A 16,462-nucleotide genomic window follows, 5' to 3' on the forward strand; every position below is an offset into this window, starting at 1 on the left:
ACACACTATTGAAACATGGGGTGTACTTTGTTTTTCGCATGAATGCAGAGAGTCCTATGAAAGCTTTATTCCTAACTATATAGGCTAAACTTTATTTAAGCAGGAAGTGAAACTCTTATATGCAACATTTTTCTGAAAAACCAAATAGAAAAATAAAAAAGTCCCCTATGGATTTGAGCACAGGACCATTTTGCTGTAAAGTAACAGTATTAATCACTGCACTACCAGACTGCTCATAGATGACCTAACCAGAGCACCCAGATAAAACTCACCAGGTAGGGGTGGAACATGCAAGCAGAAGTGCAATAACTGTGCTGTGCAATAACAGCCCAAATTACCTTTATATTACTCAGATGTCCTCCTCAAAGGTCACTTTCACAATTTAATCACTGCTTTATATTAACATGATTATTCATTTGAAATAATGAGTTTATTTCGTTAATTAGCTGAAGCAAGTAAAGCCTCACTGCTACTTAATATTGGTCATTTAAACATTAAATCTTATTGAATTTCCAATGTGACCCTCCTTTTACGACTATTCAGACCTGGTTCTTGTGACCAGTAACTTGTGACCTGTAATAGGTGTGGTATAACAAGAAATGTACAGGTAACAACAAAAGAAAACATCCTATCAGGTGTGCCTGCTACAGGGCTGATTGTGTTGTGTATGTTTGCTGCATGCCATAACTCACCGCTTAAAGTGAAAAGACTTGTTAGTTACACCTGTGTAACAATATTTCTTCTGCAGAAGGTTTAAAAAATGTAAGAACTTAACACTATGTAAGTCTTAAATATGCCCGAACCTCGAAGCTACTTTGAAGTGTTTTAGTGATTTAGTTGATGTCTTTAACCAGAGCTGAGCATCTTGCTTAAGGGTCAGTTATATTATTAGTCAGGTGTGTTTACAGAAGCCTCCCTACAGTTCACTTGTTCGCTTATTTTTGCCTGTTTGATCGTTACTGTGCAGAAATATTTGCTTTCTTGGGGCTTTTTTTGTTGTTGTTGAGAACGTTAAACGTTTTAATTCTAAGTTTAAGATGCGCACTTGAGACGAGAATCTGCTTCTAGTTCATAAAACGGGAATGTGGGAGTTCGTATCCATCAAAGCTTTTAAAAATGTGCATGTGCATAAATTATGAGGTTTATTTGTGGGAGATGAGAGAAAACACACACAAAAACACCAGAAAAAAAAACTACTATTAAAAGCAGTTTATTGTTATGCATCCATCACATGACGTGTCTATCTTCAGACATGTCGTGTGAGGGATTTAATAATGTTCTATTCCTTGATTGCTCAGGGGAAGATCTGCTTTAGCGACCTATGTCTGTCACGGATGATTTTATATGCAAACCTACACGATTAGTATAGATAAACTGTTGCCTATGCAAATATTTACCATGTCAGTGTCTCATATTTACCAAGGTTCTCAGTCCTCGCACGTCAACTGTCCTGAATTTCTTTAAAGACTCACTTTGAAAGAGATAAATGCGCGTGCACCAGCTATCACGTCACGCAAGGACAGCTTATATTTCACGAAACATTTTTACCCAACTTTCTTTTTATAGATCTCCGGCAAAGATAAAGCTAAAGGGCGGATAAGGCAGATTTCCTTTCTCAGGTCACAGTTTATTCGTGTTTCAACTCCACCTACTTGGAAAAGATTCTGTCTCTCTGGGGAGGCTGTGAAAGACAAAAATGCCCTCAGAAGAACTCATTCAGTACTTGTTGAGCATGTTTTAAACGCCTGATCTCACTAATTAAACAAGGTTTCCTTTCAAGCTATTTTTTTTTTTTTTGCTTGGAGAGCGCGGCGTCAGGTGTGCGCTAAGGGGGATAGTCCATGTGCCATTGACACCTCCTCACTCTCACCGGGTGGGACAGGAGGACACACGCCCAGCTGACAAAGAGAATTAAGTTTTGCGTGCCAGGAGCAGCTTTCTAATCTCTGATCTCTTGGATTATTCCTTTCACGGACGGGACTTAGTCCTTGTCCGTGGTTTTTGTTTAGTTTTTTGTTGGGTTTTTTTTTTTTTTACCACAATTTTACGCGCACTGTGCACAGTTTTGTGCGCTCATATTTGCAGCTCTGGATATTTCACGATGGATTAAGCACTCATTAATTTTAGCCTACATTTTAATTTGTTTCATCGGAACAATTGTGGATTAGTTAAAGGCTCACAGGATGCCAAGCGATGCTGATCTTTTGGTCACTGAAGCGCATAACCACTTTGGATTAAAAGCCAGTGCGTTTCCACAGCTCTTAGGCAAAACACCTGCTTATTCTCCCGAGACCTTCTAACCTGTTTCCCTCCTTTACTGACGCACTGGGATGGAAATCGAGCTGAGACCAAAGCTTTGTTTTTTGGTCAAAGGAGAGCGTGGCTATGGATTTCATCTGCATGGCGAGCGGAATAGAGGAGGACAATTTATCCGCAAAGTCGAGCCCGGCTCCTCGGCTGACCTGGCCGGGCTGCGACCAGGTGACCGGTTGGTGGAGGTGAACGGAGAGAATGTAGAGAATGAAACTCATCATCAAGTGAGTGATGGTTCGGTAATTTATAGTTATTTTCATGTGTTTGCTTGGTTGAAATGATCCAGGAATGCCCATGAACCCTTACATATACAACGAGTACTTGTTAGACCATTTTCTCTTGCCTGAGGAGTAGAAGAGAGAGTGGGGTTGTAAAATGGGTCAGTGTGAGCCTTTTGTGATGGGAATGACTTTTTGCCTTTGTCATAACACAAAAGTGTAATGTAATTTAATGTAATGAGCTGATCAGTTCATTGTAAACAGCTTAGACCGAATGACACATCTAACCATTTTAATATATATGAAACTCTTTGCTGTCACTCCTTTCTCCTCTCTGAAGGTAGTGAACAGGATCCGTGAGGTGCCCCACCGCACCAGACTGTTGGTGGTGGATAGAGAAACAGAAGACTACCTCTGCAGCCATGGCCTGGCCTGCACAGAAGACCTGGCCATTGAGATGGGAACCCTCTCCCCACGTCCCTCTCCTGGGCAGACACCCTGCATCTCTCCCAGAGCTAATTCACCCATGACGCCCAGCTACACTCCTGTGTTTACCCCTGTGTTTCATTATCTAGCTGCAGAGTCACCCACTCGCATGATCACACAAGGCAAGGTCAAGAGCTCCTCAGTGACTTCAAGTATAGTGACAGACCCGGAGGTAAGAGTGAGCATCAAGACACTTTTTATGAGCACCAGAGGAACAGTTGAGTCTTCAAAATAATTCTATGTGATTACTGTGAACCAATGTGTTAATGTGCTAAGAGTGTGTAAGACCTGATGTTTCTCATGCACTAATCTGTACTTGGCTGGCATGCTGCCTGGAGACAGTCTCAGACAAGTACTTTTAGAAAGCCTGTTGACTTGTCTTAACAGGTGAGACTGAAAAAATCCAACAATAACAAATCACAAGGCTGCCCTCCTGAAACTCGCTTAAATGGGGTTAAAACATTAAGATGAAGGTACATGAATTTCTTCATAAAATATATAATTGTATGTGGGAGTTTAAATAACTATTATTAATTATGATGTAGGTGTCTTGGACAGAGATGATACTCACTGGAATACTGAAATTTACAGTGGCACGGTGGTTAGCACCGTTGCCACACAGCAAGAAGGTGATGGGTTCAAATCCATCAAAAGTGTTTCTGTGGGTTATATCCAGAGGCTCGGGCTTCCTCCCACAGTCCAAAGACATGCATTTGGTTAGGTTAACTGGTGATTCTAAATTGTCCATAAGGTTGGATGTGAGTGCAAATGGTTGTCTGTCTTGCCCCTGTGACAGACTGGTGATCTGTCCAGGGTGTACCCTGCATCTCACCTTTTGGCAGTTGGGATAAGCTCCACCCCCACAGAACCCTGAACTGGATAAGCGTAAAAGGATGGGGGGACTATTTGGGAGGTTAAATTACTTTAACCACAAGTAGTGAAAATGCTCCACCCCATGGTTTCGGTTCATTGCTTGGTTTTTTTTTCTATGCAGGGGATCAATGTAAAAAATAGGGAGACTGCATGCCTGAAAACTTGGTCATAATTATATATTTTTTTAAATGAAAAACTATTATTTTGAAGCATTTTATGCATGCTTTGCCTGGGAGTAATAGGGCCATATGGGTAGCGTGGTAAGGGAATATACTGTGATGCAACATAGAGGCTGTTTATATTGGAATTTCAGTCTGCGTTACAGAAGTCTTACACCCACACAGGTTTGCAGAAACACACTTGTTGTTTCCTCTCTAGTCAAAATGCATCGTCAAATATCACTGCTCTATATTTAGCATTTCCTGCGATTCAGGAATCTGCTTAAATATGATGAAAGGTCATTGTTACATTAGTTTTAAGCCACTGTTGTGTCAGACAGGTGTGAACATTTAGAATACAGAATTTAGCTGTAATTAAAGAGTGCTGTCTCTTTGAGCATCGTCACCTCTCATTGATGTGATCTGGTTCTTCCCACCTGACTGAACATCAGTGACAAATACAGTGCACAACACAATAGTTATTGTTTAGAAAGACTTTTATTTTGAGAATATAATGTGAAGTTGTAGTTGAAATAGTCTTAAAACTTTGTTCTGTTTTATATACAGAGAATAATGGGGTGAAGTACAGCAGGACTACAGGCTACATTAAAGCAGTCGAAAAATGTGAGCCTTCTAGCAAAGTTCTTATTTTGCTTCAGTGAGAGTCTGTACTGCATCTGCCTGCAAAAAACTCTTGTTGTAAATTCTTTGTTAACAAAATAAACACAAAATCATTTAACCCTCTAGAGGCAGGCGTTGCCGATTTGCAACAGTTAAAAACTAACGACCTGATTACCCCACATACATATTTTATGAGGTTTTTTTCTACTCAGGAGTACCACTGCAGGACTTTGTGCATTAGCAACAAAAAGTTTAATTTGAGCCTGAGGGGGTTAAAGTCCTAAATTTCAGTGTGTGTGATGGAGCAAAAACAAAATTTCCAAAAGTGCCCACCAGACCTCAATGTGACGTTGTAATGTCAGTCTTGCTGCAGAAATAAACAGCAACTGGCTGTCAGAGATTTAGCTGACTGCTTGGGATATAAACAAAGAGGACCAGGATCTTTAAGGCCAGTGGCTCACGTCAGACTGCCATCTGTTTAGCTCAAGGCAGAGCAAATAGCAGCTGTCGCTTTGAAGGCCATTACAGCAGCTTATTTTCAGGAAAAGGTTTGCATAAAGAATAAAATGAAATATAAGAAATCTCTCTACATCAACGTTACACCACAGCCAACAGCTGCTCAAACTAAAAGTTAACTAAGCTTTACATTACGTTGTGCAGGTGTTACTGTGGCCACCCCCTCAGCAGGGAACAATGGGAGTCTCTAACATATCATTTGCAAGGGCCTTTTCTTTTAGATTTCTGATGTTTTAAAGTTGCTTTGTAGGCACATAATTAGTGTGAAAATATAATACAAGACAAAATAAAATATGACACAGTGCAGGAAGTGGACCCAAATCCAGGATTCATAGATAAACCAGGTAAACATAAAAATGAACTTTTTACTAGGAAGCCAAACTCCACAAGGTGCAAAAATATAGAAAAGAAAACAACTTCAATCCACTTAATTCTAAAACATAAACTGAAAGCCATGAGGGACTTTAAACAGAGGCATTCACAAAAGACAAAAGGAGCCCGCGAATAAATATACACAGAAGGGTGAATACTGAAGAGTACAGACAACTGAGGAACACGTGAGGAACAAAATATTCACAGCATAAAACCATACGAGATTAATGCCAACATAAGCAAGGAGAACCCAGACTCTAAAGTAAAGACTCTAAACAACAAAGCACAACAACTAAAACTAAAGATACAAGATAGTTACAAATTAATTCAAAGTCTAAAAACTCAAAAACTGAAAGTGCAAAATCCAGGACCCTGAAATCTGTAATAATTATGCTGATAATGAATTTACTCTGCAGTTGCTAGTGAGTCTTTGTAAATGGAATTTATTTTTTCTAAAATTACTAGACTTAGATTTCCGAGTTATGAGGTTGAGTGTGGATGAAGTGTGGATTATCAGAGTAAGAATTGCCAACTTTCACAGGATCTTTCAAAAAGCACAATAGAGTTGTAAGAAGCTGAAATGTGGCTACAAAAATCTTTTTAAAGACCAGAACAAACTGGGACAAATTATTGCTACTATCCATAGGAGTGGACCTCCTGTGGAGACCTAAAATAAGTGAGCAACCCAACAGCAACACAGCTGCAAAAATCAATATTTCTTTGTTGTCAAGTCTTCCAGTCGAACAAAATCTCTAAAAGTTGTGTTATAAAGACATCACACACACACACACACACACACACACACACACACACACAAAAGCAATGTCATTATCAGAACTTTATCCCAACTGTTCCCAAGGCTTGTTTGCTACCTCAGCTCGTAAATGTTTTGAAATAATGAAGCAACCATGAAATCTAAATTTAAAGTACTTATTACCCAAGTGGTACCACGGCACAGATTTGTGACCACCAGACGCTTAGTTTGTGTCTCCCACTGGTCTCCGAGGCAATGCCACGGGAAAAATAAACCTGGATTGACCATGTTACAGTCCTGACCTTAACCAAACACACCGTGTGGCAGGACCAGAAGATGCGTGTTCAATCCAGGCATCCTAGAAATATTGATGAAGTTTTGTTGGGAGGAATGCTCCAGAATTCTTACTTGTTGCTGTAAAAGTCTCATGAGTAGCTACAGGAAACATATGATGGAGGATGCTGCTGCTAAAGGATTTTCTATATTATAATTACATCTGGGAATTTTTTGGACTTGAACTTTTTTTTTGCAGCTGCCTGTATCATTTACACAGAAGGGTAATTCTGTGTATATGATGCATATACTTTTTTGCAGATGTGCACGAGAGACGAAATTTTCATGCCCTTGACGAGCACATCACATACACAGACACAGTCGCTCTAATTTCTCCACTTCTGTGTCATTTGTCTTGTGACTGACATTCACGTCATGGTACGTGTAAATACAGACACATTTTCATTGCTCCGTGGTGTTATTATGGAAGCAGATGCCCATATACAACAGTCTAACATAACTACAGTGTTAGCTGGTATTACAGTTGCACATTGATCTGGCTCAATCACAGAAATACTACCTGCACACAGACACACTTCCCTTCCACTTGCTGTGTTCAATTACTCAGACTTCCTTAATCTTTTTGAAAACAATATATCATTTGTTATTGCTTAGATGTTATAGGATGGATATAGAAAAAAGCATCTGTTAGTGTGCAGATTTCCACGTTTACCATTCAGTTCAGATAATTATCAAAATGTGGTTTTCAAGAGCCCAAAAAGGACTTTTTGTCTGACAATTAGAGCAAAAATTACAAAGATATTTTAAACCTGAAGCAAGACTCTAAAACAGTGTTTTCCATTGCAGGAAATTAATTCTGTGTGTTGAACTGCCTATTTGATTATCATTAATATAATATGCAAATATTTTATCTACAGAGGAAAAGTTTTAGATCCTCAAATGGATCAGCTGAGATATTTCCAGATAAGCATGTCCTGCAGTTTTGATGTGTCAGCTATTTTGGGTCAACATGACAAATACAGCTAATCCGTCTATAATATAACAGAGATCTTTAAAAGCAGTGTTGTTCCTTAACTAAAGCTGACAGTCAGGGATGAACCTTCCCGCACTGTAGTTATTCATATATGTTTGCTACTCCTGGAGTTGTGAGTGCTTTGCATTCAGTTTTTGTTTGAGCAGAAAGCACAGCGATCTGTCACAACGCCCTCAGGCCAGCTTACCCACAAAGGTGTAGTCAGAACTGCGTCACTCAACAGTCAATATTAAATGCTACCCTCAGGACAAGGACTAATACAAGTCACTGGTGCAAAACACACAGAGACACACACACACAAATCCAGCATGTACCCAGTACTATAAGCCAAAGTCAAGGTCCGAGCAGCAGCTGAGTGATACGCTGTGCCAATTCTTGTCACTGGAGATTAGGCCCTTCATTGGGCTTAATGTGTTTTCGCCAGATCCACTTAGACTACTAATTCAACCTGGCAACCACTACCTTCTGATCAACTTTTAGTGCACCTGCAATATTGTGTAAGGTAAACATCCACCTTATTCTTTTATCCAACCGAAAGGTGGAGGCAACTGTAGCTGATCCCTGGTGTGATAGCCAATCCATCAAAGAGCCCCAGACAAACACAGCCTAACACTCTCACCTCCACACCTGTGGAAGTTTGCACAAATGTAAAACTGCATATAGCAAAATATCTTAAGTGTGCAAAAAAACGTCTGTTCTGTTCATTGTGACTCGTAATGTACGTGTGAAACTTATTAGAACTCAATTATGTCAAAAAATAATTTGATATGATCATATTGTCATTACACCATTGTACTGAAAGCTGATATACCACAATGAATGAATGCCCAGAACAATCTGTTGCAATCCAATACAAGAGCCTTGTTATGAAACATATCTTGGGGCAGCTGTACTGTGATGTTTTTGCTTGTTTCTTGTTAGAAAAAAGAAATGTTGATATGAAACTAGATTAGGATTGGATAAAAACAAAAATATCAACCTAACCAACAATTTCTACATATTGCACATTTAAAGGATCGCCTCTGTGTCAAGAACTCGGAGCTGCTGCTTACTGTATAACAGCGTGAAACGTTACATATTTGATAAATATGTAAAGAATAGTGAGTTCTTCACATAGTTAATTCTTACAGGACACTAGTATGTTCTTTTGAATTAAATACTAAACCCACCTCCCATTTTATCAGACAACCAGGTTCAATGTTGTGGCTAATTGCTGTAAACTGAGAGTCACCAGTTTATAAGGTGGAGTAAGTTCAGATAAAGGATCTTTACGAACCTTATATTGTATTAAGTGTTTATCACATAATTTGCTATAAAATATAATGTCTTTACAGTATACGTCATATCACAGCAAACTACGCTGACATAGTTGACATTTCTTTTCCAGGCATTGAGTCTCACATGATTATAAACTCCTTAGGTCTACTACATCCAATCTGCGTTCATGTATTTAATCAAAGGTTCATCATCAATGTCTCTGTTAAACATGGACAAAGTCTGAAACAGTGATATCAGCATATGTAAAAGTAACCCATATGAGCCAAAGTCTCAGGTTTCTGACTGACAAGAGTAGGCTGTTTTTTTTCCCACTCTTGGCTCTGTATGATGTCATAAAGAGGAGGTATCCCAAATACGGCTCCTGAGTAGTTTTTGCTTCATGGTAGAGCTCATTTCTGCTCTTTTTTTCTTTTAACAAGTAAAAATAATAACAACCAGGCAACAATTGCCACAAAATCAAACAGCATCCATGCGGTATTTAGTTGACACTAAATACCGCATTTAGTTGACACTAAATACCGCATGGTTTCTATTGACAGCTATTTTGTAAAATCCAAATCCTTTGTAAAGTTTATAAAGAGTCCTCAGACCTTTTCAAAATGTTTGCTTGCCCTTCAGTATTGGTGTTATTCTTTCTAATGGAAATTTTTAGGTTGTACATTATTCATCTTATTCATGTTACAACATTATTAAATTTCAAGCCTTATCACTATATCAAACATTATTGAGTTAAATGTTAAGGATTATACTGCATTGATACATACACACACAAACTCAGGGGAAATAGATTTAATTTGGTTGACCTCACCTCTCATTAGTTTCAACTGGCCAGTGTTGTGGTAATGTGTATCTTCTCCATTGCTATGGAGAACATTTAAACATTACTTTTTGTTAAAAGTAAAAGTAATCTTTGCTTTTCTCTTTCATTCTTTTATAGCTGCAGGTCGAGCCTTCACCAGAGCCAGCCGTTCAGCTCCTTCCCCGTCTGTGTCACATGGTAAAGGGACAGCAAGGCTATGGTTTTAATCTGCACAGCGATAAGAAAAAGCGTGGACAGTTTGTACGTGCCGTGGATCCCGACTCACCTGCTGAGAGTTCAGGCATGCGTCCTGGAGACAGAATATTGGAGGTAAACTAAAATGCAGTCATTTTTTTTTAAATACCTGGTGATTATTGGAAGTCTTCATTTATTTGTTGTTAATTTTGGGATAAAAACATCAGCTCCTGTCAGTCTGTGTGGGAAAGCAATGTTTTTTACTGTCTTATGGGATACTCACGGACAGAGATTTTTATTCTGTGTTGGGTAAAGGAAGCGTGAGGAGGCAGGAAGGGACTTCATGCAAATCATTCTGGATTCAATCTTTTCATTCCTTTTGATTGTCACGTAGTTTTAAAGCCACTTCCTATTCTTTGTCCTGTGTCGTGCCTTTAGGCTCTTTAATTGTCCTGTTTTCTTAATGTTCACTGTCCTGTTTTTGTCTCCAATGCTGTTTTGTTTTTGTTTTCTGTCTCAGGTGAATGGAGTGACTACAGAGGGCCTGAGGCACTCAGAAGTCGTAGGCCTCATCAGAGCAGCAGGGGATGAAGTACGCCTCCTAGTGGTGGACCAGGAGACAGACGAGCTCTTTAACAGACTGGGAATCATACCTACTATCACCCACATTAAAGGTTAAATAGTGCCTGTGCTATTAGACATAGTTATTTTTGTTCTTGAGAGGAAATGCTCATTATTGTTTCTGTTTTCACAGAAGTGTGTGTGGATGACCCAGCCCCTGAGAGTGAGCCACCTACGCCCTCTCCAACCACTGAATTCTCTGCCACAGATGCACCGATAATAAACGTCACCATGACAAACTCCCTGATTACAAAACTGTCTCCCAAGTCCCGTACCAATGGCAGCTCAGCGTCCCAGTCCTCCAGAAGTTCCACCACCCAGTCAGAGATCAGCAGCTCAGACATGAGCTTTCAGGTGAGAGAGGAATTATTTATGAGATCCATCTTAGGGCTTGAAAAGAAGGTGACTGGACTTCTTTGAACAGAGGGCGTGGCTTACAACACCAACTCTCAGGCACTTATAATGCACTCTTGAGCTCTCTTTCCAGGTGCCTCAACCCCTACTCACACCTGATGAGAATCCACACCGTGCATCTGGTGACCTAATAGGCCTCACCTTGGGACTCTCAGCCTTTTGGTTTTTAGGCACAGTCACCTTCTTTTCAAGCTCCTAAGACTACCGTGACCTGTATGACTCAGAACCTACACAGAAATGATGTGCGAGATCAACAATACGATCTGAAAATGATAGTGTAATTAAAGAAAGTGTGTTTGTGTGTACTGTAGATCCCTGATGAGGATGACAGTCATATTCCAGACCCTTTTATGGACAGCGGTCTGCGTCTTAGCCCAACAGCTGCCGAGGCTAAGCAAAAGGTCCTGGGCAGCCGCAACAGGAAAAGAGCACCCCCTATGGACTGGAGCAAGAAACAAGAGATCTTCAGCAACTTCTGACCCCAGTAAGGGGTAAAATAAGAGACTGAAACAAAGTGGGGATTGATATCATGATTGCTGCAAGAGCATAGCTTCACTTTGCAAAGCCATGTGAAAGGAAAGAGGTGCAAGGAGATAAACTGTATAAGGAAAGGAACATTTGTGGTAATATTCTTAAATTTTATTCTGTGTACAAAATCATTTTAAGATATTGCATAATATTGTCTATATGTCTACTTTCCAGTGTCTTTAAGGACCAAGACATGCCCTGTGGATGTGTCAGGAATCTGGCTGTATTAAACAATGACATTTGATGATTGGCAGACCATTTATTGTTTTTATGGTGCCCAGACCACAGAGAGTGTATTAAATCATAGCAATTTCAGAGCCATGAGCACGGTGCTCTCATGTCTCTATGATATTATCGGTACCTGCTGTATTTGCTGTAGATAAATGTTACTTTTTTTCCTCTGTATATATCTATGTCTATATAGATAGATAGATAGATAGATAGATAGATAGATAGATAGATAGATAGATAGATAGATAGATAGATAGATAGATAGATAGATAGATAGATAGATAGATAGATAGATAGATAGATAGATAGATAGATAGATAGATAGATAAAGCTTTTTTTATTATTATTATTTTCAATTATAAATGAAGCCATCAGACTGGCATCCTGGACTAGGTAGTCACCATATGGGTTCAATATCTCAGCTTAGGTACCATGTGACTTTTAAATGTGAATTCAGGGCAATGTTATATATGATGTTTAATCACTTCAGCAATTTTCTTAAATGGTCCACAGTGATTTCTGCACCAGAAAATATTTCAAAGATAGACTAAGTAGCCTCTGATTACTTGTTTTAGCTTTGTAAATTATTTTCTTGTCAATGTGCCCATTTATTTCTCGCTGTGTGAAATAAACTTTCATAATATCAGCAAAATGCGACAGCAGTGTTGTAATATCCAGGTCTGACAAGCATTTATGCGCAAGGCCAATCCTAACCTTCATCCAGCTGCTTCTGTTTGGGGTCACCTCAGCAGATCATCCATTTCCAACACTTCCTGTTGTCATATTCCTCTGTCGCACGTGTCGCCATCTCTCATCATCTCCACAAGCCTCGTATTTGCCCTTTTCCTTTTGTCTGGCAGCTACAACTATCATTGCTGTGGAGGAATGTTGACAATGATCCAAAACACACCAGCAAGTCAAACTCTGCACGACTCTGAAAAAAAATGAAGGTTTTGGAGTGACATAGTTAAAGTGTGGGCTTAAATCCAACTGAGGTGCTTTGGCGTGACCTTAAACGGGCCATTTATGCTCACAAACCCTCCACTGTGGTTGAATTAGAACAAATCTGCAAAGAAGAACCTAAATTCTTCCACATCGATGTCTAATATTAAAGTTTGTTTGATGATCTGAAACATTTAGGTTGCTCAACTGGCAGTTTCTCATGAATGCTATGACCCGTTCAGCTGTCCAACCACCATCCCTTTGCATCTTTTTCCATTAATCCCACCAAAAGTTGTTAGTTAGCAGAACTGCTGGTATGAGAAACTTTAAAAATCAAGTGCTTTAGCTTAGTGAAAGAAACAACTACATGATTTCAGTATGAAGGTGTGTGCATGTGCAATTCTAAAGGTCAACAATCTTTTGGATTTTATTTTAAAAAGTAAATAAAAGATCTTGTTAGATATTATTTAGTGCGGAAAACAACCAAAACATTCTGTTCAGGTGAAATTATTATAATAATTATTATTATATTATATTTGTAGGTTTGTTCTTCAAGCATTGTAGCAAAAACCAGACCAGAGTGAACTGACACTAAAGTCTTCATGAGATCATGGCAAAAATATCTGGCCCTGTGGGACCATCAGCTCTTCCTTTCTTCTTTGTGAACTTTGTAAATTGAACAAAAGGCTGAATAAGGACACCAACAGAAGATGAAAGCCTGTTCGTATCAGTTTACAGCTGAAACAAACACATATAGAAACAACTGAGCCTACATTTTTATCTGTCAAAGCGAGCGAGCCATCTTTCTCACAGTTTTTGCGTTGGATGCAGATTTTGTGTGCTGATCTACGTGTGATGGTGTCTCAGTACAGAGACGGAAAAGGGACAGATAAGGAAGGGAACACTGGGACAGAAGTGATCAGACAGAAAAGAGCTTAACTCGGGGGTGTCCCTGAACTTTCTCTGCCCAAACGTCACCTCAAGCTTCAGGCTAAATATTGAGGTGGAGCTCTGCTGCATAGCAGAAATCTGAAATCGCATGTAATACGGTCCTGGAGATTTCTCACAGATCTTCAGTTGTTTACATAATAAATATGGCCTTTAATTATAAACTGCAACATTTAGGCTGGTGTGTTAACATTTACAAATACTGTATCTTCACACTATTTTCCGAAAGCAGCATATTCTGTATTGTATTCTGAAATTGTATTTTCATGTTAATGCAACCATAAGGAGATCATCATTTTTGTGAAAAACAGTTGTTTTCCTCGTTACATCACTGTAAAAATGGATTCCCTCTCATGTACCTCGACGAGTTTGCAAACTGTAAACAAAGCTTTATGATGCAGTGTTATTCAACTCTAACACTCTGTATAAATTAGATTTTCTTAGCTCCATTACCTCATCCTTAAATCTTGTGATTGAGTGCAGCTGCTTTAAATTACTGTGTATGAGTTTATATGAAAGCTGGATGTTCGTGCACATTATAAGTCATTAAAAGTCACTGAATTCTCCTTTTTAAGCTTTTTTTGTTTTGTTTTTTTAAGTAATTAATTTTTTTTATTGCTGATAGAATTTTTTTAATTTCCCACAAACCTCTTCAACTGGCTGAGAGATCTCCATTAAATATCCTGGAAACAGTTGTGAGCTCTGAGAAATTATACGTCCCAGATGTTTGTGGTTCAGTCTCGGTGAGTGAAATTCTTGTATTTTATCAACGTAATTAGAAAGTAGCCTATGTATGTCTGTGCATTGTAGCTGTGCAATTTAGGGAGTCACTCCTGACTTTAAAAGTATAACATGGCTGTGGCCAAAATGCTAATATGGAGGCTTCAAATGCAGAATCCATGAACTAAAGGTTGTTGTTATATACACTCGTATATGATATTTTAGTTCACAGTTAAAAGTAGCTGAGAAAGTAATGTTATGCATGTACCATGTTACTTTTATGTTGAATGTGTTTAATCACTGACCCAGTTTGCAGTCTGAGGAGTCTGCGGTGGACTAATCATATTACTCATTATAACATTTTATAAACGCATTTCCATAGATGTGCCCAAAATGCACTACAACGATCAAAACAATACATCTTAATTTTGAAAATGAAATTGGTATTTAAAAAAAAATCTACACTGTGCAGTGAAAAATGTGTGAAATATATACAAAGTTCATATTTGAAATTAAGTAAATAAACTGCAGATACAAGATACAAACATCTGAATATGCCACATTTTCTCTCTGTGAACACCTACACATTAAAGTAACTGTTCTTCCTCCTCTAGATCTATAAGTGACCCTTGCAGATTAAGAGACACTGTAATGTTTTCTGGGATAAAGGTAACAGTTTAGCGGGACTGCTGGGACGTTTGCATCATTACTTTTCAGTACAAGATCCAGGTCTGCTGTGAAAACTAAACAGAGCAAGGGATGTTACTTTTATTTCCTGAGACTCCTGCAGTGCGCTTTTGTAAAACATCTACCTTTGTGCCACGTAGAGTTCCTGACGAGGTGACCTGAGGAAATTCTGGTAACATTAATATTTCCAGAGATAACTCATGGCTGAACATGATGGAGTTTGCAGCTCAGTTTTGCATGAACAGAAAATACAGCATGAAAACAAACAAACTTTTAAGCCCCTTTTAAGGGCTAAGGATTTTTAAGAGTTAAGAATTCACGCCAAACCGTCATCCTTTGATAAAAAACACTGGACTGGCAACTGTAACAATCATCTTTCAGCATGCGCGTCATGATTTATTTCAAGACTCCACTATCCATCTGGACTTTTGAGATTCCACACAAACTATAAATCATATAATAGACTTGAAAGCATTTTTATTTCTATTCCCATCTTCCAAAAAAGGGAACACGACTGGCGAGAGGAATTCACAGAAAAACAAAAAGTACCAAAGTCTTTCTGCCAAACTGCAACATTATCATGCTTTTTATTATATAAACAGAACGGACACATAAACTGCTTCTTCTCCTCTTAAAGAAGCCGTGACGCCCCCACTTTCACTTCAAATTCATCATAATTTTGACTGGCACTGAAGCAGACAAAGAAACAAAATACACCGACGTTGCCAATACAGAAACTGCTCATGAAGATTAAAAAAAAATAGCAGTAAAGCAAAAAACCACAAACATTTGTGTGTTTTCAAGCTTTGAACTAAGAGACAGTGGCGAGAGAATTAAACTGGGGTTGAGATTGTCTCATATTTGAAATAACTAAGGATCGGTTTGATTATCTCTATGGTCACAGTCTAGGTCAAACCAAGTACCACTGCGTGTTTCCAAATGTCAACATGCTGCAAAACACTGGCAGATTATCAAATGGAAAAAAAAAAATCCCTGTAGTCAATTTTGCTGGAAAAACCTTAACAATGATTATCCATAAAAGCCCCACTGTGCCTCTAACTCTACACCAGCACGACAAACAAGGTGACTATTGGAAATAGCAGCTCACCTCTAATCACTGTCTGCTTTTAAAATTTCAGTGGCTATTGCTCTTTGGCAGTGTCCTAGCTTTTATTATTTTAAGTGTACTGTGCTCTTGTCTTATTGTGATTTGAGGTGGTGTGTTGGTGTAAAGGGCAATCATTTTATTCTAAAATATCCATCAAACTGCACACACACACTTTCACACATACACGCACGCAAAGTGAAAACACCGACACTGAGCATGCACACAAAGTATGCTGGGGCAGGCTACAACCCTTCCAAATACAGAAAGAAAATATCATTTGCATCCCTACTGTGCACACATCATAACTAAACTATCAAAAACATGCTCATAGGTAAAAAAAAAAAAAAAAAAAA

The 16,462-nt window shown here is 38.8% G+C and overlaps 1 protein-coding gene across 1 annotated transcript; it reads left to right on the forward strand.

Moving 5' to 3' along the window:
- Positions 1–1,889: 1,889 nt before the first annotated feature.
- On the forward strand, positions 1,890–11,873 carry nherf2 (NHERF family PDZ scaffold protein 2). Its single transcript, XM_087842598.1, has 6 exons — positions 1,890–2,537; positions 2,872–3,189; positions 9,854–10,045; positions 10,431–10,584; positions 10,665–10,885; positions 11,257–11,873. Exons 1-6 carry the CDS (start codon positions 2,331–2,333, stop codon positions 11,422–11,424), a joined length of 1,260 nt encoding a protein of 419 aa, XP_087698724.1. The 5' UTR covers positions 1,890–2,330; the 3' UTR covers positions 11,425–11,873.
- Positions 11,874–16,462: the final 4,589 nt, after the last annotated feature.

Source organism: Neolamprologus brichardi, chromosome 6 (assembly GCF_056152115.1).
Source record: "Neolamprologus brichardi isolate AB-2024 chromosome 6, ASM5615211v1, whole genome shotgun sequence".
Classification (NCBI taxonomy): domain Eukaryota; kingdom Metazoa; phylum Chordata; class Actinopteri; order Cichliformes; family Cichlidae; genus Neolamprologus; species Neolamprologus brichardi.